This window comes from Equus asinus, chromosome 2 (genome assembly GCF_041296235.1).
Source record: "Equus asinus isolate D_3611 breed Donkey chromosome 2, EquAss-T2T_v2, whole genome shotgun sequence".
NCBI lineage: Eukaryota > Metazoa > Chordata > Mammalia > Perissodactyla > Equidae > Equus > Equus asinus.
This window is the reverse complement of record NC_091791.1, coordinates 56,575,048-56,599,477: the sequence shown is the minus strand read 5'-3', so window position 1 is coordinate 56,599,477 and position 24,430 is coordinate 56,575,048. Positions and strand designations below refer to the sequence as shown.

Sequence of the window (24,430 nt, the reverse complement as noted above, 5' to 3'; positions counted from 1 at the left end):
ATCTAAGCCTCTGGGATGAATGATTTGTTCAAGGTCTTGCTGTCTTGCTGGGAAGCAGGTGAGGCAAGATTGTATCCAGATCTTTTAATTCTAAACACTTTTTTTCATTATTTGTTTTTGCATAATATACTCTTAGGGTTGAGGTTGAGATTTGAGGTTTCAGATTTATGCTTGAGTCCTCAGGCTGATAAAGAAGGTGTTGTAAAGATATGTCACCAAGCTTTTTTTTTTTGAGGAAGATTAGCCCTGAGCTAACATCTGCCAATCCTTCTCTTTTTGCTGAGGAAGACTGATCCTGAGCTAACATCCATGCCCATCTTCCTCTATCTTATGTGGGACACCTGCCACAGCATGGCTTAACAAGCGGTGTGTAGGTCCGTACCCAGGATCCGAACCGGTGAACCCCTAGGCCGCCAAAGCAGAACATGTGCACTTAACCGCTGCACACCTGGGCCAGCCCCTGTCACCAATCTTTATGGGTAAAAACATGAAGAGACAACCAAGAGACACACTGAAGACTGAATATGTTAGGTTTCATTCTGTGGGATGTTTAGGTTCTGCAGAATGGGAACTTGGGTTATAGTAGTAGTATGTAGCTGAGAGCTAAAAAAGTGAACATTTTAAGTATGTTTTGGAGAGTATTCTTGACAGAATAGTTGAACACCTCTTGTCCAAAAACAATACTTGGCCTAAAAGAGAACATATTTAAGGCCATATTGATGCAATGAATGCTTAAATGTTTTCTACTGAAAAACTGACTGATTTTTAAGGACCATTCAGCAATGGGGCTTTGATTTTCATGAAAAGGGATATAATAAACTGGATATCATTTAAGATTTAAAAAATTGCAGGATAACAAAAATGCCATGAAAGATTGCTAAGTATTCACTGTTGGAAACTTAGGTGTGGTTAGTTCATGAAAATTTGGGCATTTTGAAAAATACGTTCAGAAATAATCGTTGTTGAAATGAGTGATGAAACCCTGAGTTTTGAAGAGCGATTGCATTTATGGAGGGAAAAGGGCTTATCCTTGTTAATCTCTGTATCTCAGCTTCCTGGCAGTTGTCTGACACACAGTAGGCCCTTAATACATATTGAGGGAATGAATGACTTCATGAGTTCTTGGGCATTTGAGTCAGTTTTGTTAAACTTTGTGATGATGTAAGTGGAGTCTGAAAAGTTATTACTTTTCAGGTCCTGAAAGTCATACCTGAACATTTCTTCTTCTCTCTTTCAGAAAAGCTCTGGAGAATTTACAGAAGTCTACATAAAACCTCAATTCTATATTTTAGTTTATGTTCTCTGAAATATTCTTTATTCATTATTGCTTTTAACTAGAGAACGAATTCCATTCTCCTTAACCAACTATTCTAACAAAACAAGACAAAAAATCATGTATGAAAAAAATAGGGGATTGAATGAATGAATAAATGATAGAATTATGAAAAAGGAAAAAAAGAAACAACCCTGCCTGAAGCTCTAGTCGTCCCACTGTTTAAGAGAAGCTTTTTTCCTTGTGTTTGGGGGATCAGAGTCCATGTACTGGAGCATCCTTATTAGATACAAAACCTCACCTTGTAGAACATTAGGGTTATAAATATAAAACAAACACAAGCCAAGAGACACAAGATATCTCACTGTAATATTTCCCACATTATATGTAATAAGGCGTTCATGTGGGAACGTAATTAGAAGCAAGAACAATGCCCAGGTATTATGTGAGAAAATTAATGTGGCAATGAGAACATTAGCTTTTGCCTTCTCTAGTTGAAACTGGAATTTGTGCTTTCAGTGTCGCACTCTAGGAGCCTTTATACACTTTATTCTCTAGATTATCTTTTGAGTTAAAAAGCCCCAAACCCCATCTTTAACTCCCCAAGAACCTGCTTGTTCTTAAAACAACAGGCTCAGAATTATAGCTATGCAATTATCACTCACACGCTGGTCTTCAAAAGCCCAGCTGTGTAAGCATCACGTGATGATTCAAGAAACTATTTAGATAACTGTTGTTTGAGACTGTTGTATAGTTATAAAATGATTATCCACTGTCAGAATTCTAAAATTATGAGCATGTTTATAGCTGGAAACTGGTAAAGTGTATAGCTCTTAAGTAAGCAAGTGCATACGTAAGCATAAAATATTAGCAAGGATGCCTCTTCTTTTTTAATTTAAAGGAAAACACTAATAAACAGAACTTGCTTTTTGCCATTTTAAGTCTCTTTTATTTAACTAAACTCTTTTTTAACTCTTAAACATTTAAGTTGATTTTATTCTGAGTTTCATTATAAAATACCGCTAGGTATGTTCAATGTCCATGATGTTGAGGTTTTGCTGTTTTTTTTCCCTGTTTGCTCTGTCACCTCCCTTATTTGATCTTAAATGATCTTAATTAAAGCTTAGATTGAATATTTTATATTGTGTTCTGTTTCTTCTTCCTGGTGGGAAATAAATTGAATGCCTAACATCACTTGGAAACTTTTCAAAGCAATGTTAAATTCCCAGATAATTAACCCTAAGGAAATTTCTAGAGCATTGCATCTTGTGTCATTTAATTGAATGTAGGGATAAAAAGATTTTAGGGAAAAACTGTCGTCCTTATTGGGTATTCCTTCATTCAGATAAACATCCAATAATGATCAGATTTATGTGTCCCGTTACTTTCTCCAAAAAGTGATCTAAAGGAACGTGTGTTTTTATGGACTATATTTATTGTTAATTTAATAATAAATATAAATTTAATGCCCCAATATTTTTACCTGTCAAATGGATCAAAAGAAGTCATTTGGTAAGGCAATTCAGGTGATTAACAATTCAGACTGAAGCAAATTCCTAGCATAAAATCAGGATGACGAAGCATTACTTCTCTAGTATCAGGAGTAGGTTTCCCAGTTCAGTGAACAATCGATGCAGTCAGAAAAAAATTAATTGATGCCAAATTAAAGAAAGACAGCAAAGCACAGGAAAGGCGGTGGCAAATAACGTTTTTCCTAATGGTATAATTAAGTAGCTTAAATCTCTAAGCTTCTAAGGTCTTAGTAGAATCTGGCCCTGTTCTGTGATAGAGCAGAGAATGGAATTTAACAGTGTATGAAAATTTCAAAGGAGACAAACTACAGTTTTCCTGGTGCTCTTCTCATTACCTCTCTTATCTATTGTATCTATTACTATCTATATAATCTCTATAATATTTAAATTGTTTTTCCCTGCTGCTTATTTTCAGTGGTAGCAATTCACAAAGCAAAATCTCATGGTGTGTTGCAAAAATGAGATGGGTTTCCTGCCACTTGATAGCTGTATGACATTAAACAAGCCTTTGTTCCCTTAATTTATTAATCTATGTAATGAATACAATATAATGGGATCAAATGAGAAAATGTGCAGGAATTCAAACACTGAAACTCCACCAGGATGTTTTCACTTCTCACTGGAGGGTCTAATAGCCTAGTAGTGAAGCACCTGGGCTCTGGGGCCAGAATATTTTGCTTTAAATCTCACCTCAACCACTCACCGGCTTTTTGGCTTTGAACAGTTACTTAATATTATCTATAAGATGGGGATTATAATATGGTACATCTGGTTATTAGGAGGATGAAACCTTTAATGTATATAGGTGGGTATAAGAGTGCTGACACCTAGTAATCACTATGTGCAGAGTCAATGAGCCTACATGCTTATGATAATACATAGAAGAAACGCAGTCTCAGTATTGTTGGGATTTTAGGTTGTGTAATTTTCCCTCTGAATATTTTTGATTAAGACATATTAGAGAATTTTAGAGTTATAATAGATTTCCGAAATTATTATAGTTTTGTACCACTTTGTATTTGTATAGAAATAACCACACAAAAGTTTATGTTACTTTAGAGTGACACTTCAAAATTTAGACATCTCACTTGATATATTAAAAAAGTGAATTTGAGAGATGTGTTAATAGATGTACCATTGCATTGTGCTCAGAGCATGGATTTAGATCAGAAAGATCTAGGTTCCAGTGCCGACTATAGTAGCAGTTCTGTGACCTTGGACGAGTTATAACCTTTCCGTGCTTTTGTTCTTATTATACATAAGAATGGTGGTAAGGATTCTCACTTCACAGGAAAAGGAAAGCCCCTGGAGCACTCCGTCTATAATAGATACTCAATACGTGATAGTTTTGATTCATCCCTCCCTCTTGACTCTTCCTCTTTCCTAGCTAAGTGGCTTTTCTTAGATCCTGCAACTTGTTAGTACCTTTTATTAATTTACAAGTCGTTATTTATTTTGAACTAAATCTAAACTGAATCTTGAGGGCCACTTTGGGACATTTCCTTTTTGAACTCAACTTTGGGTTTCTTTTTTTCTTCTGCCAGTATTCTCTATACCAAAGGTAGCAAGAAGGTAAATCCTCAAAAGGACACCGCAGGAGCTTGTAAAGATTTAGAGAATGTAATTGAAAATAAATTGGTAAGAAAGAGAACAGTATTGCAGCTTAAAGAAAGAAACTTTCTCTCTATACATAAAACATAGAAGGAGAGAAAGCACTTGGAACACTCCCATCTACATAATAGACACTAAATACATGTCTCTTATACTTTATTCCTGGTATGTTGGATCTTGAGTCTGATTGGCCAATCAGGAATGAACTATGGGTGTTTGAGTGGCCCTCATACTGCCTCAGTTTCCAGTCCTCCAGTGTTGGCTTAGGTTTAGAACCAGGAATCTTTCTTGCTTTGTTCTGCTAGTCAAAGTTCGTCTCCATCTCTATCATCATCGTCATCATTGTCATCATCAATCATTATTGTCATTTCCTTTGGTATTCCTCTGTTAGAGAAAATGCTGTAAGAAACAGCCATGATCTCCTATGGTATTGCCATTCCCTGTTACCTCCTATGACTCTGCATTCCTTACTCCTAAGAGCTAAATCCCTTGATGACCACCATTATGGATGTTTGCCTTTTCTAGGACTTTATCTAATCATAAGGGAAGCAGAGCAAGAGCAAGAAACAGAAAGAGAGAAAGAGAGAGAGGGAAAGGATGCACATTAGTTGTCATCCTCACTCCTCCTCAAAATCATATTCTTCAGACTATTCAGACTATAGATTAGCCCCTTGTAGTTCTGTTTCCTCTCCACATTTTCCTTGTCTCCTTCTCCTATCTGGTCTAGAAACACTTCCTCTTTCAAACCCAAGACAGTAGATGAGCTTCTAATTTCCCACATAATAACTACCATCATTTTTCCTTGGGTCTTCATTCTGTTCCTCAAACGTGCAGGTTGTTGGTGAGGATCTTATGGAGAATGGATTGATTTCCTGATGCTGAACACCACTCCCATCTTTGTTTAAGTGTACACTGCTCACCCCTACCCCCAAATCTGGAATTCCCTACTATTGGGAACTGGGCGTCTGATTGCATATTCTAGAAGAGACTTTATTTGTAATTTAGACTGAGATTATTTTCTGTTGAGAAATATGACCTGGCCTATTTAGATGCTTTAAGCCAACAGTTTTCCAAACCCTACCTCCTTTGGTCTTGGCATGCTCTTTTTCCTTATTGGTCCTGAGTTTCCAAAGTATTAGCATACTTCAAGTCTGGGCGCCGCTGATTATGACAGACTGCCCCTTCACTCCTCTTTCTAATAACATATTGATGTTTATGCCTTTGTCTTTATTTTTAACCACTTTATTAAGATATAATTTACCTACTATAACATTCACCCATTTAAGGTATACAAGTCAATAGTTTTTAGTATAGTTACAGAGTTGTGCAAGGATTGATAAATCTAATTTTAGAACATTTTCATTACTCCCAACAGGAACCTGTACCCATTGTCAGTCACTTTCCTCAACCCCCTGCCCTAGGCAACCGCTAATCTACTTTCTGTTTCTATAGATTTGTCTATTCTGGACATTTTATATAAGTGAAATCATACCATGTGGTCTTTTGTGACTGGGTTATTTGACTTAGCATAAACTCTTCAAGATTCATCCATGTTGTAGCATATATCAGTACTTTGTTACTTTTCATTGCCAAATAATATTTCGTTGTGTAGCTATATTCCGTTTTATTTGTTCATAGATCAATTGATGGACCTTGGGGTTGTTTCCATTTTTTGGCTATCATGAGTAGTGCTATTATGAACAGTCATGTATAAGTATTTATGTGGGCATATATTTTCTTTTTTCTTGAATATATACTGAGGAGAGGAATTGCTGGGGCATATGGTAATTCTATGACTAACATTTTAAGGAACCTTCAGGGAGTTTTCCAAAGTGGCTGCACCATTTTACAAAGAAATGTGTGAAAGTTCTGTTTTCTCCACAGCCTCGTCAATGCTTGTTATTGTCTGTCTTTGTGATCATAGTGCGATCACACTCACACTAGTGAGTGTGAAGTGGTAGCTCATTGTGGTTTATTCACATTTCCCTGACGGTATTGAATATCTTGCATGTGCTTGTTGGCTATCTGTATATCTTCTTTGGAGAAATGTCTCTTCAGACCCTGTGCTCACTTTTTAATTGGATTGTGTTTTTACTATTGATTTTTAATAGTTCTTAAATATTCTAGATGCAAGAGCATCATCACATATATGGTTTGCAAAATTTTCTGCCATTCTCTATGTTGTCCTTTCACTTTCTTAATGGTATTTTTTGATTCAAAAAGTTTTTAATTTTGATGAAGTTCAATTTCTATATTTTTTCTTTTATTGTTTGTGCTTTTGTCATCATATTTAAGAAACCACTGTCTAATCCAAGGTAATGAAGATTTACTCTTATGTTTTCTTTTAAGAGTTTTATAGTTTTAGTTCTTACATTAGGGTGCATGATCCATTTTGAATTAATTTTTGCATATGATATGAACTGGTGGTCCAGCTTCCTTCTTTTGCGTATAAGTATCCAATTATTCCGGCACCATTTATTGAAACAACTATTCTTTCTCCATTGAGTTGTCTTGTCTCTTTTTGAAAATAAATTGACTATAAATTTAAGGGTTTCTTTTTGGACTTTAAATTCTATTCCATTGATCTCTATATTTATCCTTATGTCAGTAACACACCTTCTTGTAGCTTTTTAGTGAGTTTTGAAATTGGAAAGTGTGAGTTCTCCAACTTTGCTTTTCCTTTTAAAAATTTATTTGGTTATTCTGGGACCTTTGCATTTTCATATGAATTTTAGGTTCATCTTGTCAACCTCTGCAAAAAACAGAGTTGGCATTTTGATAGGAATTACACTGAATTTATAGTTCAGTGTGGGGGAATATTGCCCTCATAACAATATTGTGTCTTTCAATCCATAACATGGAAAGTCTTTCCATTTATTAAAGTCTTCCCTAATTTCATTTTATTGTCCTTTTTTTGGGAGAAGATTAGCTCTGAGGTAACATCTGCCACCAAGCCTCTTCTTCTTGCTGAGGAAGACTGGCCCTGAGCTAACATCTGTGCCTATCTTCCTCTATTTTTATATGTGGGATGCCTGCCACAGCATGGCTTGACAAGCGGTGCATAGGTCTGCACCTGGGATCTGAACCCGTGAACCCCAGGCCACCGCTGTGCCACTGGGCCAGCCTTCCTAATTTCTTTAATGACGTTTTGTGGATTTTAGTATAGAAGTCTTGTACTTCTTTTGTTAAATTTATTACTAAGTATTTTATTTTTTGACGCTATTATAAGTAGAAATGTTTCCTTAATTTTATTTTCAGATCATTTATTGCAAGTATATAAATATACAATTAACTTTGCATATTGATATTGCACCTTGCAACCTTGTTGATCTTGTTGTTGGCTTAATAGGTTTTTTGGTGAATTCTTTAGGATTTTTTTCTATACAAGATCATGTTCTCAAATAGAGATAGTTTTACTTTTTCCTTTCCAATCTGGATGCCTTTTACTTATATTTCTTTCTTAAATTATATGATTAGAACTTCTAGTACAATTTTGAATATAAGTGAAAGAGGACATACCTGTCTTGTTCTTGATCATAGGAAGAAAGCATTTAGTCTTTGACCATTAAGTAAGATCTTAGCTGTGGGTTTTCATAGATTCTCTTTATCAGGCTGAAGAATGTTTTTGTCTTTTTTGACTGAAATTGAATATCTCTGAGTATGTACTTCTCACAAATACAACAGTGAATAAAAATGCAAATGAAAGTTCAACTCACATTGAGGTAATAGGAGCTAGAGAAACGTGACAATTAGACCAAGGGTGATGTCATTTTCCTTGTGCATTATGCTTTTGAAGGAGGTGATATTGAAGAAAACTAGGTCTTCCTAGTAAGAGGATATTTTCATACTTAATATAGAAGGAGTCCTAGTCTACTAACTTATCTCTTAGAGATTCATGCCTCATGCCACTCAGTGTCCTGTGAATTCAGGTAATGTTCAGCGTTTAGTGTAAACTGTAATAACTCTAGAACATTTATGTGACAGTCATTTATCTTGGATATGAACGACCATTGCTAGAAATTTATAAGCTATTTAGTGATATTTAACATCAAAGGTAGCCTTGTGCTTCATTTGGACTATGGAGGCCTTTGTGATATATTTAGTCATAAAGTCATTTTGATAGCAATAAAGAAACCAAGGGGCTCTTGCTGACTTGGGTATGCTATATGGAAAGCATTTTTGAATGGTTTATTTCTGCATTAGAGGAAAACACCAACCTTCTGGGGGTTGTCCACATTCCAGCATCTTGCATCTGTTGTATTTACGATAGAAACAAGGCAGAAAAAGAGAGTATTTAGTCATCTGCTGATTCCATTTGGTGCTAAATAAGTACTTTTCTCCAGAGTGTAAGAATGTTAATTTATTTTATGTACCAGAGTGGATTGCAGCCATTCCTAGAGACATGAGTATTTAAATAGGCAAAAACTAAACAGTGAATACTCTGCATGTAGATGAGTCGTGCTCGATTTATAGTTGTTAAGTAAGGCAAAGTCTTTGTTAATTAGGTATCTGGATTTTTAAGTACAGTTTACCTTCTAATAGGCAGGCATACACAGCTGACCTTTTAACTACAGCCACTATGTTTTAAGTTCAGAAGCTTTCTATACACATTCTGGTAAGCCTTAAAAACGACCTAAAGTAAAACCCACAAGTAAATCCTAAGATAAACAGGTGCACTTGTTCTAAGATCTGTCTCTGATATGAGAGATAAAAGGGAGCAGGAAGTTTTGTGCTATCTATTTCTGTGCCTTTTATCTGTCTTCTCAGGTATAATTAGACAATTTTCTGGTATTTTATTTCCATATGTGTGGGATAAGTTTTTGTATGTGAGATCAGTAAGATGTTTCAAATAGTTAATTGCAAATTTTTAATTTGGGTTGGTGTTAATTAATTAATTCATTAAATAAATATTTATAAAGTACCTTTCATGAGACCTCATGGAGCTTACATTCCATTGGAAAAGACAGAAAACAAACACGATAAATAACTATAACATAGGCTATGTTAGTGGTCGATACTAAGAAGAAAGTAAAGCAGGGAAAGAGGATATGGCATATTGAAAGTGGAATTGTTGGTTGAATTTTTAGATAGGGTGACCAAAGGAGGTCTCACTGAAAAGTTGATTTTTTGAGTAAAAATTCAAAAGAAGTGGGAGAGTGAGCCAGTCATGTGTCTAGAAGAGCATGCCAGCAATGGGATGGCCTAATGTAGGGACATGTCTGGCTTTTAGAGAAATAGCAAGGAGGTCCATGTGGCTGGATCACAGTGAGTGAAAAGAGTAGTAGGTATGAGGTCAGAGAGATATGTAGGATGGTTTGAGCAAAGCAGTGGCATGATTATTTGCTAGAGGTGATAAGAGGTCAAATTCTGGATAAATGAGAGTAAAACTGATAGGATTTGTTGACAGACCAGACATGAGATTCAAGAGAAAGAGAAGTAAAGGATCAAGGTTTTCGGTCTGGACAACTGGAAAAATTGCCTTTTATTGAACTCGTGAAGACTATGGGAATAGCTGGTTGAGGGACACTATCAAGATCTTGGGTTTTGATATATTCTGCTTGAGATGCCTTTTGGAGAGACAACTGACTTTTACATCATTTTTGGGGGCTTTTGTTTACCTGGGGCATTTCTACATGCTCATCTGGCTCTCTTTCTTAACCTTCCCATGCTTTCCCTTATAATTCCTATAGGAATTCCGATCTATTCCACCAATGTTAGTCCATTTTATTTATTTTAGCATATTATTTTGTAACAGTTTCCAGAGAGCAGAGGATTTCAGAGCGAATGCTTCTTTTTACTTTATATTTTCTCACAGCTCTTAGTTCAATTCTACTGTACAAACGCTTGTTGAAATCAGTATCCCAGAATACTCAAAACTTTGCAAGATTATTAACCTAAGTTATTTCTGTTTTCCTCAGTCAGATGGATCTGTTAATGTAGGGAGCACTAACTTAACTTTATGAAAAGCATGTCAAACACGGGACATCTTTACCTATATTCTGTTCAAGATCTTGCTTCCCACTGGAGAATGTGTTTAGAAATCAGATATTTTCTAGAACAGCCTGAGATACATAGCAATAAGCACTGAATAACATACTTGCATATAAGTGCTAAAAACTGTCATCATTAGCTTTTTCGAGGAGGCCTAGGCCAGAACGCTTTGAAGACCAGCTCTCAGGCAGATCCAGTTAGCCTAACTGGGAACACAATTAATGAAGCACATTTCCATTCTAGACTGAGCATATCTTAGCTTTTTGTAGTTGTGATTTTCTTTCCAAAAAGAAATTTTATTTCATGGAAAAGTAAATTATTTTATGGCAGTAACCCTCAAAGCTTTCTGATGTCTTTAAAGTGGTGAGAGGTGTTAATTCATTGGTCTGTGCCAGCTCTTATACAAGGCCCAGGAGATGAAAGAATTAAGACATGGTTTTGACCCTAATAAAAACTCATAATTCAGTGAAGGACATGGAAGTGTCAATGAATAACTATAGCAAAGGGTCATGGTTTAATACATGCTAGATTAGTGCTATGTAAGCACTAATCTGTACAGCACTGTTGGAGCACATGAGTGCATCTGTGGGTGACAGAACGTGGGAATCCAAGATGTCTTGAAGGATAAATAGATATTTACCAGGAGATGCAGGTGGGAGACTGCACAATAGCTCATGCAAAGGCATCTGTAGAAGCTCATGTGATTCTATGTGGCTGGAGAAAAGGGTGCCTGTGAAAGAAGTGGTGGAAAGTGAGGCAGGAGAGGGAAGCTGGAGTCAGATCCTGTTGTCTATAATAAGCAACATGAGCTTTAGTATGTGTGGATTAACAGTTGCTTGAAAACCTTAAATTGGGGAATAATGATTGTATTTGAAATTTAGAGAGACTCCTCTGATGGTATTATAGAGAAAAGATTGTAGAAGTCAAAAAGCTCTGTCTCTTGCCAAATATTTCTCTAATTTGTTCTCTCCACCTTGTATTCACAACCATTTTCTTAGTTTTATCTCTAATTATTTCTCCTCTAGACTAGTACTAGTAGTGAGGGCAAAAACAAAGGTACATATTAGAGAAATATTTAATTAGTAGAGTAAGAGATCTTACCTAGTGGTGGGGATGAGGGAATAGCAGAGTCAAGGATATTCCTCAGATTTCTTATTAGCTGGATACTGGGGCCATTCAATCTGAGAATGTGGGAGAAGGGGCATATTTGGGTGAGGGGAGTGTAAGAAGGACAATAAGTTCAATTTCAGACAGGTTTATTTTGAGATCCAACTTGAGTTAATGCATATGGAGCTCAGAAAAGAGGTAAATACCTGTGAATTTAAATTTAATATTCACTGTCATCTAAGAAGACAGGGAAAACATTTTAAGGAGGGAATATGGCTGATAGTTTGCTTCATAGAGGGAGGTCAAGTAGGAAAATGCTGGAAAAATATTTCACATTAAATCATTTAACCTCATGAATACCCTGTAAGTTAAGAATTATTATTCTCATTTTGTAACTGAAGTAAAATTAGTTTTTCTACTCAAAACCTCCTGTTATTGGATGTTTTTGTGTTGGGATTCCAACCCCAGTGCTCATGCTATTTCCTTTATAATGAGGCAGACTACCTACCTGGAAGTTCCTCAGCCTTTGCCTCACTCCTCTTCCCTTAGTGTAGGCTTCTCAAACCCAGGACAAGCATTTTCTATCTTTCCAACCTCTTCCAAGGTCAGACACGAAGGGTAAGAATGTAAAGCATGGAGATGCATTCATAAGGCTCCCACAAACGTCTGTGCTAGTACTTTAGAGCAGAGATCAGGGGTTCTTTTTGTTTGGCCAGTTTGAATGTTTTTCAATGGGGCAGCTACTCTAGTGCGCCAGGGCCTCACCACCCCCTGTTGACTTACATCTGGCCTATTCATCCTTTCTGCTTAGAATAAACATCAGTTCATAGCCTTAGCTTAAATTCACACCGTACAGCAGGTGTTTCAAGCATGTTGAATTAAACTAAAAAGCCAAACAGTTTTTTCCTACGAGAAAAGCAACTATTAAGCTATCATTACTAAAATGTCATGTTTAGAGTGTTTCCTTTATCAAAGGTAAATTGAAAAAGTCAAGATGATACTTACTAATTTCACTCTTTTTCCATATATCTCTGACTTCTATTTTTGAGCAATCTAAGTGACCTTATGGATCACTCTTTAATTTCTAGTCTTATAGTTTTGGCCTGAGGTTTTCTTATCAGTCTTATTCTGAAACTGAATTAAGGAAGATGTTTTTAATCTGAATTGTAATACAATTATTCATCAGGCAGATGTGCCTGAAATATGTATTCTCTGTTGGGCCACCAGAGAACAGCAGGGTTATAGCAAAGTTTCTGGGGGAGGAAGACAAATCCTTTACCTTCTAGGTCCTTCTGGCTGGGCTATGAATTAAATTGACATGAGACAGAATGACAAGAAAAAAATCAAAAAAAGCTTTATAACATTGTATACATGGGAGAAACCCAGGAAAACTGGGTAACTCTCAAAATGGCCGAGGCTGGCAGCTTAAATGCCATCTTCAGCTAAAGACAAAAGAGATGTTAGGGGTAGGAGGAGTTAGTTATGGGAGATCACCAGAAAAGCACAGTAAACAAGAGTAAGGTTATTATGCAGATTTGAGTCCTTGCCTTTCTGCACTGATAAGCGTTTCTAGAGATAAGGTCACCCCCTTCCTTCCTGGAACAGAGAGGGAGACATCTTTACAAATGGAGGTCTCCCTTACAAAAGTGAATGTCTCTTACAAAAGGTAGCTTCTACTTGGTTTTCAGAGCTTTTCCCATGTCTGATGTTTTTAAAAAAATAACCAGCCAGAAATAATCCTCATGCCAAAGAGAAACATCTTGAGGTGGCAAATTCTGCTTCCCTACAAGTCGTTTGACAGACTTTGGGAGCAGATGATGAAGTTACTGACAACAAATACAAATAGTGTTGGGTAGAAATAGTGTTGAGACAGGAGCCAATTCTGGAGCCTATTCATAGCTGGGCCATTAAATGAAAAAGTGAATAGAGAGTGTTTGAGTATAGGAAGCATTATAGTTCTTCCGTAAATGTTGGCTTTCTTAAAAATAATCACCACCCCGTCACTTTTTACTAATCTTGTGTGTCTTTGAACAAATTTTCTTTTCCTCTTTTAACAATTAGGGATAATAAAACTTTTCATGTCTCCTCATGGAATTCTTTGTGAAAGAATTACTGGAAACGTGTTAAACAGGATAAACCACTACATGAATGTAAGGGGTTAGCAACTAGGAAGTTGCATCAACACCCCTGGACTTGGATTCCATTTGGACTAAGTGATGCCGTTTGCTCCCTGAGATGCAACAGAGTATTTGAAAAATGGTGGTCTCATAAGTGAGTCACAGAAGCTTAAATGGGAAGGAATTGTAAAGATAATGATATTTGTTGATCTTTGACTAGGTGTTAAAATCCAACTTAACTCTCCTAGATGTTAATTAATCAATACTTTTGAGGAAGAGTTTTCCAACTTAGGGATATTTGAGTTTTATTAGATCAAGTGATGAAATATACACACAAATGGAAGGAAAGCATGAAGTACAGTACCTGGATCTTGCTGAAGTAGCTCAGTAGTTTTCTATTTATTCCCTTTACTTTAATGTTATGGTAGATGACATCAGATGGAATTTATTTTTTAGATATAAATTCTAGGCAAACAATACACAGATGTAACACATATTGCATTTTCTTCAGATGGATAGAAAATGAACATAGTGCGATTCTGAACTTTATATGTACATTTTCTTGACTGACATGGCAGTCTGCATTAGAATTAAGTAATAATATTTTCCTAGGAGGTTTCTTTGGAGTTATTAATATTCACTTTGGTGTATTTCAACTACCCAAGGTATGCATTAATGGCCCAGGATGCATACCTTGGGGATATATTAATACTATTATTATATGGTTTCTCAGATTTCTATTTGCATTTGAAGAATTCTTTTATTGTCTCCTTTATTGAATCTGTCCTGTTAATATGAAATAGAAAATGGGAAATAAGGATAGAAAAGCAGCAAAGGCCTCTCTCTGCTGCTTAATAATGTTTTGACTGTAAAATCTTGCACTTTTTCAATCTTTATTTTTTTCTCAATACTTTCTTTTTATCTCTGTAGTCTGCTCTTGTTTCCCCATCTTTTATCCCTCAGCTGAGTTAAGGCTAAGCATTCCATTTCCTAATTTATGTTGGAGAAAGCATTTACATTAGCAAGGGTTTGTCCTATTTTGTTTCTGGGAGAACATGAAGCTGCCCGGTGACCAGTGAAGCAGATAGCAGGAGTATCTCGACTGAGAGAGGACGGGGGATAGAAGCCAACCGAGAATGGGGTCCGAATGGCAAAGCATCCATGGGCTTTTCTGCTGCACATCTTCTCAGTTTCAAGAACACAAAACTGCTCTTTATAAGCTCTCTTCCTTCCCCTGCCAGAGTGGTTTTCTCAGCTCCCAAAACTTCGTTTAAACACCTGGAAGATAAACTCAAGAATTTGCCCGTAGTTTTGCTTCGTTGAGCTGAGTATCTGCTGAGCTATTACACTTGCGCAGGAATGCAGCTTAGTAAGTTTTCTCAGATTCTCCGAAATGAGGGTGTGTTCAAGGGTGCATGGAATCACTTGCTATGAAAATCCTTTAGCCTTGCCCTTTTCAACGGCCAGGCTGTGGGATCTTTCTCTTATTTTATTTTTCAAACATTTAGATTTCTTTTTCTCTCTCTCTTTTTTTTTTTAACAAAAGCCCTCAAAGTTGGTAGAAGATGCTTGCAAATGGACTACATCTCAAATTTTCTCATCCTTCCCTTAATATCATGGGAAATGTGACACCAGGGCAAGTCTATGGCTTATTTATAACAGTGTCCTTTGTCTAAAGATGTGACAGATTGTGAATATTTGCTTAGCTTTACTAACATTTCGTTTTGTTTCATTTTGTGTAAACTTTTTAATTGAAGGATAAAATATATTCTGTAAAATGCACAGCTTATAAGCTTACAGTTCAATGAATTTTTCCAAGCTGAACATGGTCATGCAACCAGCACCCAGAGGAAGAAACAGAAAGTTACCACAATCCAAAAGATCCTTTATGTCCCTTTCTAGTCTCTAATCACGCCTCAAGAGTAACCACTATTCTGATTTCTAAAACCGTAGATTAATTTTGCCTGAGCCTGAATCTTTTATGGGTCAAATCAAACCGTATACACTCTTTTGTATCTGGCATTTTTCATTCCATATTTCATATTGTCACATGTAGCTACATTTTGTTCATTCTCATTAAGTTGTTTCCAGTTTGAGGCTATTGTGAGAGTGCTTCTGTGAACATTTGCTGGGTCATGGGGTATATACACAGTAGATGCTATCAAATAATTTACCAAAGTAGTTGTACCAATGTCTTCACTAACATTTAATGGAAAGATAGGTATAGTTTAATTTTACTCTTTAGCTTTCTGTGGCATTGTCATGCATAAATTTGTCCAAACTTCCTGGATTATGTATATTTTTCATAAATTTGATTTCTTGGAGTAATCATATCCAAAGTTTCATATCCTTTCTGAGCTTAATTTCCTCTTATTTATTTCTTATTAATTTGTCTATTTGTTTCTTCAAAAAAATTTATTAAACTCCTACTATGTGCCATATACTACTAGATAATGGGATACAAAATAAGTAAGCTATAATGCTTGATTCAAGGGAATTATAATGAAGTGAAGGAGACAGCAATATGAACAGATATATTTTTAATTTATTCCAGTCAAATTTAAAAATCTACTTCCTCAATGTATTACTCCTTGATTTAGTAAAGTAGTCCATTAACAATTTGTCAAATTCATTCATGAATTTTAGATTTTTTTATCATGTGTCCTCCAATAAAAATTTCCCATTTTCAAGGCAAACAGACCCCGTATTTTTAACTCCCTGATACAGAAGTTAACTTGTTTTCCCAAATTGCTTAAAAAAATTTCTTTGATTCTCTTTTCTTAAAGCATGATGACTATAATTACCCACTGTAATTATCCACAGGTCGTAAACTTTAGGGTGTGCATGTGTTTTTTGATTGCTTGTTTGTTTTTTTTGAGTTCAGTATTTTCCAATGTCCTTCTTGGTGATTTACAATATATATTTGGCCTTTTGGGCTAGCACATAAAATTACCATGTTTACATCCTCAAGAAACAATTTATGATGACTCCCAATTCTCCTTATTGTGACATTCATCCTGGGTGAAGTCGCTGTAAACTTCATGCACATGGCTTTAGCTCCCAGCTCTAAGCTGGTGATTCACAGATCTCTGTTTCCAGCCCACACTCTACTCTGAATTCTAGATCCATGTATAGTATATTTTCATTTGGATATTCTGGTGGCATCTCACATTTGGCAGATAACAAAATATACTTTACCTTTCTCTTCCCAACACATTATTCATTCTGTATTCTCCCTCTTGGTGAATTCATCACTGTGTACATAATTGCCAAAACAATTTTCTAGATGCTTCTAAATACCTTCCCCCCTCCCTTAAATATCACAAAGTCTCACCATTTTTACCTCCTAGGTATTCCTGAATCCATCCTACTACAGCTTAGCAATAGCGTTCAGTGTTCAGGCACTCCTTGTCTCTCCCCTGGATTAATTGCCTGGTCTCCTGGACTGCAATTTTATTCTAACTACTCAAAAGACCATTGCTAGAGCAATCTTTGAAAATGCACACCTGAGCTCGTTGCTCTCACAGTTCTTTAGCATAGCATGTGAGGTATCTCCTGCTTACCTTTCTGGCTGGATTCATCATCATTTCTGCTCAGGTTCCCTGTACTCGTAGTGCCATCTGCAGTGGCCTGCATGCTTCCCTCTCTCTTATGCCTTAGGCCTTTGCACATGCTGTTTGCTTTGCTTATTGTTTTGTTCTGCATTGTTCACAGGAATAAATTCTACTTACTATTTAAGAGTCACTTCCTCTGATAAATCTTCAGTCCCTTAAAGTGAAGGACTTTCCCCTATGCTATGAATAACTCTATTTTAACTCCCGTATAAATTTGTTTCCCCTTCTGACCTATAAGCTCTTTATCTTTGCATTCCTAACATTTAGCACACTGCCTGATGTATAGTAAGGGCTCAATAATATTTGTTGAATGAATGGTTGAATTAATTAACTTATAGCTTAGAGCCCTCCATTTTTATGCTTTGTGATCTTTAAAATCTCTAAATATATTTTGTTCTCTTGCCAGGGTTAAAACTCATATGTTATTTTGCTACCCACTTGCACAGACGGTGAGGTCTTCTTTTTTAATGCCATCTGTGTGTTTCTTCATCAGCTGGAAGCATTTAATGTCTCCTTAACTTGGAAATCTCAAGTGAGCTTTTTCTTCGGGAACATTTTAAAAAAGATATTAAATAAATATCAGTCCCTGAGGAGCTGAATTCTTTGTACTTTTTCATCCAGAGAAATCCCTAATTGACCCTACCATTTAATTCCTGTTTTGACCTGGTTTAAAATTTTAGGAAATAGACAACCTACGAACCTTTGAATCCAGGGTATCATCGGCTAAAGCCAAATAAAGCAACCACAAACACCACCACAACCTTGTTTAGAACAATGGCATTCATTACTTCTTTTATCTTTGTGCCTATTTACTGCATTAAATTTATCTTTTGGGATGTGCTTTAGGAGAAATGGTCTTGCTCTCTCAATTTCCCTTACCCATACTCTGTAACCTGCCTTTCTTTCCCCTACCTGCTGCCATAATATGTTATTTTTGTTATGTTCACTGCATCTGTCCTTTCTCACAGGCTTTATCGGCTTGCTCTTTGGTGTAATCATGCTCATTAAGGATTCTGTAATTGCCTTGGGCAGAGATAACAAAGCATAGGCTAAAAAGCCAAAATATGTTAGAATTTTTTAAATTTCAAAGTCCCTACAGCATTACAGTTACCACAATTAACAGTCAGATATACACAGCCACCATCAGAGTAAAAGAAATAATGTTTTTAACTTTATCCTTTTTTGTAATAATATATGTTCGCAGACTTTCACCTTTCAGAGACTACCTAAATGTTGACTGTGCCATTCTAAATAGAGAAGTATAATGGGTAAGTCACTTTAGAGGGAATTATATAATTAGTTTAGATTATACTCTAATATGCAGAGAATTTTCTTCAGCTTTTTCTGAATATTTATACTTTTTATTGTTATTCCTTTAAGGAGCTGTGAATCCTTTCAAACATTAAATTATTTATCCTCTAAGTCACACTGAGAGAAATACAGATCATGCTATAAAATTGTGGGGAGTATGAAAATCACTAAGACCATCATGGGGCAAAAACAGTACACCAAGTTTGATAAATTTAAGGAAGAAAGTAATTCTGTACTCTTTTCATAATTCTCTACTATTTTCCAAGTATACCCCAATTCTGATGTATTGCTTAGTCAATCTCATGAGAGGGTTGGCAGAAGTATCATTATCCCCATTTTTACAGATGGAAAAAACAGACACTGAAAGAGTAGAAGACTTACCCCACTCGTAGTGCTAATGACAGAGCTGAAACTAGAACCCAGACTAGAAATATAAGGGGCAAATCATAGCACGCCAAGAAACCACAAAGTGGCTTTTCTTGGGTAATTAGTGAGTATGAACAACGGGTTGACAGCTTCTTCTGACTGTCCTCCCTACGTCTCGTAAAGAAGTTAATCTCCCCGCAAGCTTGCACGAAGTAGCAGACAGCCTTTATTTTCAGAAAGGAAGGAACTAAAAATACAGTAGCACAGCCCTTTATTAACCTCAGGCACCATTATCCCGAGGTAGCGGAGTCTTGTGAAAAAATCATGGGATCTGCAATCAGAAGACTTAGGTTCAGATCTCAGTTCTTTTACCAGCCTCTTAATCTCCCTACACTAAACACCTATTTAGTTAAAATGGGGCTAATAACACCAACCTTACTGCTTCAAAGGGTGTTATGATGATCAATAAGATACTATCTAGGAGCACCTTATAAACTATAAGTCATTACACAGATACAAGTCCTCATCCTTGTATAGTAGCAAATAAGGGAAAGCAAATAAGGGCTTCCTGTGCAGGAAAAAGTATACCAGTTGTCAGGATCATGGCTTAGCAGTTACACTGACTTGAATTACAATACGACAAATGCCACCGTCTAGCTCTGTTACTTGGCTCAGGAACTTATTCTCCGTAAGCCTCAGTTTTCTCATCTTTAAAATGGGGAATAATATCTGTCATGAGTTTTTATAAGAATTACATGAGATATTGTATGTGGGATGCATAAGCTATTGTTTAGTTCCCTTGAATTGGTTTTCTTTAAAATAAACATTTTATTTATATTAACAATTTTAGATTTCCAGAAAAGTTGCAGAGATAGTACAGAGCGTTCCCATCTACCTTTCTCCTGGTTTCCTCCATTGTTAATATCTTAAATTTGCCACAAAAAACAGGCAAACGTTCATGCATCACTAATAGCTAAACTTTGGGCTTTATTTGGCCTTCACCGATTTTTCCTTGAATGTTTTCTTTCAGTTCCAGCATCCAACCCAGGATACCACATTGCATTTAGTTGTCATATCTCCCCAGTCTCCTCTGGTCTGTGACAGTTTCTCAATCAGTCTTCTTGTTATTCCGTGACCTTAACAGTCTTGAGGAATACTGCCCAGGGATCATGTAGGATGTTCCTTAATCTGGTTTTGTTTGTGGTTGTTTTTTTCATTATTAGACTGAGATTGTGGGTTTCTGGAGAGAATACCAGAGAGGTGAAGTGCTCTTCATGTCACAGTATGTCAAGGGGTACACAATATCCATGTGACATCACTGATGATGTTAACTTTCCCCACTTGGTTAAGGTAGCGCTTGCCAGGATTTTTCACTGTATTTTGAGCTAGTGTTCATTAGCTATCACTTATACAGGGCTTTCTCTTCCCTCTCTTCCCCCTGTTTGAAATGCATTTCATTTATATTTACTGGAAATGTCATCTTTGCAGAAATATCTTCTCTGACCCCCCAAGCTAAAGCAGCTTTCTCCTCTCAAGTCAGTCTCTATGACATTTCACTTTTGTGTTTTCTTCATCGCGTTTATCAATACCTGACGTTGTCTTGTGTATTTCTTTACTGAGTTTATTGTTTGTCTTTAGGCCCCTGTCCCCTCAAACAGGAATTAAGCTTCAGGAAAACAAGGTCCTCATAGGATTGTTCACGTCTGTACACCCAGCAGCCAGCACGAGGGCTAGCATATGCTAAGTGCTTAATAACTATTTGTTGAATAAATGTCAAAGAAAGAAAGATCTGGGGTTAATTTATTAGTAAGTATTTCTAAAAAAGAGTGGATAATAGCTGAATGGTGGGAGGTTCAATTTACTATTCTTAACTGAATTGGTTTAGTTTTAATGAAAAGGTTAAATGCAATCATCAGCATCTACGGAAATAGGTAATCAACATCCTTGTAATTCAAGCTCTCTTATAATGCACTTAATAATGTGAATGCCAGAGTATTTCTCTGCCTTATAAGGATATGACTGACAAACGTGAGATCTGCTCAGTTGCTATTCATCTGCACCATTGTGACCTTTATTTGCTAATTGGCTCAGCTTTCCTATTGGAGAACTTTATCAGAATCTGAAGGAATGTACAAATAATGGATGTCCTTGGTTTTAACTTATAGCAGACTTCTTAGTGTCTGCTTTCTTTACATTTATATTGGCAGAAAAATGGAGCTTCTTTGTGTAAATCTTTCTCCATAACCCATTGTAAGGAAACTCTCTTTTTATTTTCTTCCTCAGGACTTAAAATCTCCAAATCAGAGGGATGAAATTGCAGGAGCCCGGGCCTCCTTGAAGGAGAACTCCCCCCTCTTGCATTCAATTTGTTCAGCTTGTTTGGAACATTCTGATGTTGCTTCCCTCAAAGCCAGCAAGGACACTGTTTGTGAAGAAATTCAGAATGCCCTCAATGTAATTTCAAATGCTTCTCAAGGCATCCAGAATATGCTGGTCCCGCCAGAACCCCAGGCAGCAACTCTGGGAAGTGCCCTTGATGAGCTGGAGGTAAGCTGAGAGAAAGGTAAAATGTGATTTGATGTCCCAATATCAACATAAATAGAAGTGGGTTTTCAGATCCATGTGTTGGAGTTTAGAGTATTAGACTTCTGATTCCTTTGCATCTTTGTCAAGGAAGTCAGTGAATTTAAATTGTGATTGTTAATTAGATTGAAATGATGACTTTATTTTACATACATCAACTTATGAAATGTGGGATTTACTCATTCCACAAATACTTATTATTGGTACTGTTTTTTGTGCTTGTGATATAATTGATCACTGCCCTTGTGAAGCTTACATTCTAGCAGGGGAATATAGGCAAAATCCCAAATCAGTAACATTGTAGATAAGTAAATGGTATAGAATATTATGTTGGGAAAGTGAGATGTTATCAAAGGCTTGAAGGAAGTTAGAGAATTGGGCAGATGGAGATTTAGAGCAAAAGCTTGAAGGCATGCCCCCAGTGTTTAAGTGACAGCATGGAAGCCAGGGTGCCTGGGTGGGGAGAGCGAGGGGATGAGTGATAGGAGCTGAGGTCAGAGACCCAGTGGGGCCAGATTATAGCAGGCCATGTAGGCTTTTTAAGACTCTGGCTTTTACTCCAACTTAAAGGGGATCCATTGTAAGGTCTTAAGCAGAAGTGTGACGCACTGAGACTTGAGTCTTAAAAGGCTGCATGGGGAGCATAGACTGCAGGGAAACAAAGGGAGAAGCTGAAAAACTAGGCAGGAGGCTATTGTTGTAACACAGCTTCCACCTTTGCAGTTTAAATGTACCACCTCATTCCACCTCACATTTTAATTTGGACTAGAGTGGCATCAGTGAATATCAAGGCTAAATTTTGTAAGTAGAGCCAGCTGGATTTGACAGAATGAATGTAGGATTTGAGAGCAAGGGAGGAGTCCTGGCTGGTGTTGCAGGCTGGGTGCTATCCAGAAGCACACAGTGGATGGAGTTTGCTACAAAGGTGTTATTAGGAATTAACATGTGTGAAGAGAAGAGGGAGGGAGTAGGACAGAGCAGAGGAAGAAGTGGACCTGTGAGCCAGACTCACAAAGCCTGGACCAATCAGCAGGGATCTCTGGAGAGAGCATTGCCCTTGTGGGAACCTTGTCAGGCAGAAATAGCTAGACCTTTTTGTGACTTTCAGACAGGAAGCAGATCACCCTGCCCTGGGAAGGGCATGACCCCCAGGAAGTGGGAGTGGGGAGCAGCCCCTTGAAGCTAAGGCAGATTCTGAAGGAACTGACAGCGGGGGGCTGTCTGCTGGGCTCATTTTCCACAGCTAGGCAGCAAGTCCTACCTGGAAGGGGGATGAGCAGTACCCCTCTCTACCTACCACAGATAATTATAAGGTTTTGGGGTTTTTTTGCGTTGAGCAACTAGATGGATGACGTTTTCATCAATTATGATGGGGAAGACTGTGTGTGAAGCTGGTTTTGAAAGAAAGATCAGAAATTCAGTTTTCAACATGTTGAGTTTGGGATATTTATGAGACATTCAAGTGTGATATTAAAGATCGTTGGCTACCGAAGTCAGACATGTAGTTGCTTAAAGGGAGGCAATGTAGTGTAGTGCTTAAGGATAAGTGTTGTGGAGCCCAAATGCCTGGGTTCCTATCTCAGCTGTGGCACTTACTGCCCATGTGGCCTTAGGAAAGTTATTTTATTAACTCTCAGTTTTCTCACCTATGAAATGGGGATGGTAATAGGACTTAACTTGTTATCAGAATCATTGAATTAATAATGAATAATAAGCATAAAAATGCTTAGAGCAGTGCCTGGCACATAGTAAGTGCTCAATCAATCTTTGCTCTTATTATCATTAGTGGAGATGACTATTTGGAAGCAGATTCCTCTGTAATGAAGAAATCAATGCAATTAAATTTACTAAAGTTTTACTGATAACTTAAAAAAATAAACTAAACTCATAACATAATTCCTATATTGTTCCTAACATTATTACTTTAATGATAAACTTACTGGATACTTAATTTACTCAAATTTAGAATAACCTTTCTGGGGGATTTTTCTTTAGTTACATATCTTTAAATAGGTCTCTTCATTTCTAATCCAACATTATTAAATTTCTAATTATCGGCAGTCATGTGAAAATTTATTAAATTCCTAACTATTAGTATCTATGTGAAAGTTTTAGGAACTATTTGTCTAAATATGGTAGAAGATTAATGGTGACTCCTTTTTTAATTTAATTATTTTATTGAGGTCATATTGTCTTATAACATTGTGTAATTTCATGTGCACAGTATCATACATCAGTTTCTGTATAGTCTGCATTGTGCTCACCACCAATAGTCTAGTTTTATGTGTCACCATACATACATGCCCATTTACCACTTTCACCCTCCTCCCCACTCCCTACCCCTCTGCTAACCACTAGTCTGTTATCCTTATCCACGTGTTTGTTTATCTTCCAGGTATGAGTGAAATCATGCGGTGTTTTTTTTTCTCTGTCTGGCTTATTTTGCTTCACATAATACCCTCAAAGTCCATCCATGTTGTCGCAAATGGCACGATTTTGTCTTTTTTATGGCTGAGTAGTATCCCATTGTATATATGTACCACATCTCTTTATCCATTCATCCATTGGTGAGCACTTGGGTTGCTTCCAAGTCTTGGCTATTGTGAATAAAGCTGTGAAGAACATAGGGGTGCATAAATCTCTTTGAAGTGTTGATTTCATGTTCTTTGGATAAATACCCAGTAGTGGGATAGCTAGATCATATGGTATTTCTGTGTTTTATTTTTTGAGAAATCGCCATACTGTTTTCCAAAGTAGCTGCCTAGTTTGCATCCCCCCCAGTGGTGTATGAAGGTTCTCCTTTCTCCACATCCTCTCCTACATTTGTTATTGCTTGTCTTATTAATTATAGCCATTCTGAGGGGCGTGAGGTGATATCACATTATAGTTTTGATTTGCACTTCCCTAATGATTGAATATATTTTC

The 24,430-nt window shown here is 36.7% G+C and overlaps 1 protein-coding gene across 18 annotated transcripts in view; it reads left to right on the top strand.

The window, feature by feature from the left end:
• CTNNA3 (catenin alpha 3) overlaps nt 1–24,430 on the top strand; it is a 1,499,312-nt gene that overhangs the window by 329,181 nt on the left and 1,145,701 nt on the right. For all 18 annotated transcript variants that reach the window (XM_070488663.1, XM_070488665.1, XM_070488664.1 and 15 more), the window contains one exon: nt 21,206–21,469. In XM_070488663.1, the coding sequence (XP_070344764.1) occupies nt 21,206–21,469 (264 nt within the window). The remainder of the gene's footprint in view (nt 1–21,205; nt 21,470–24,430) is intronic.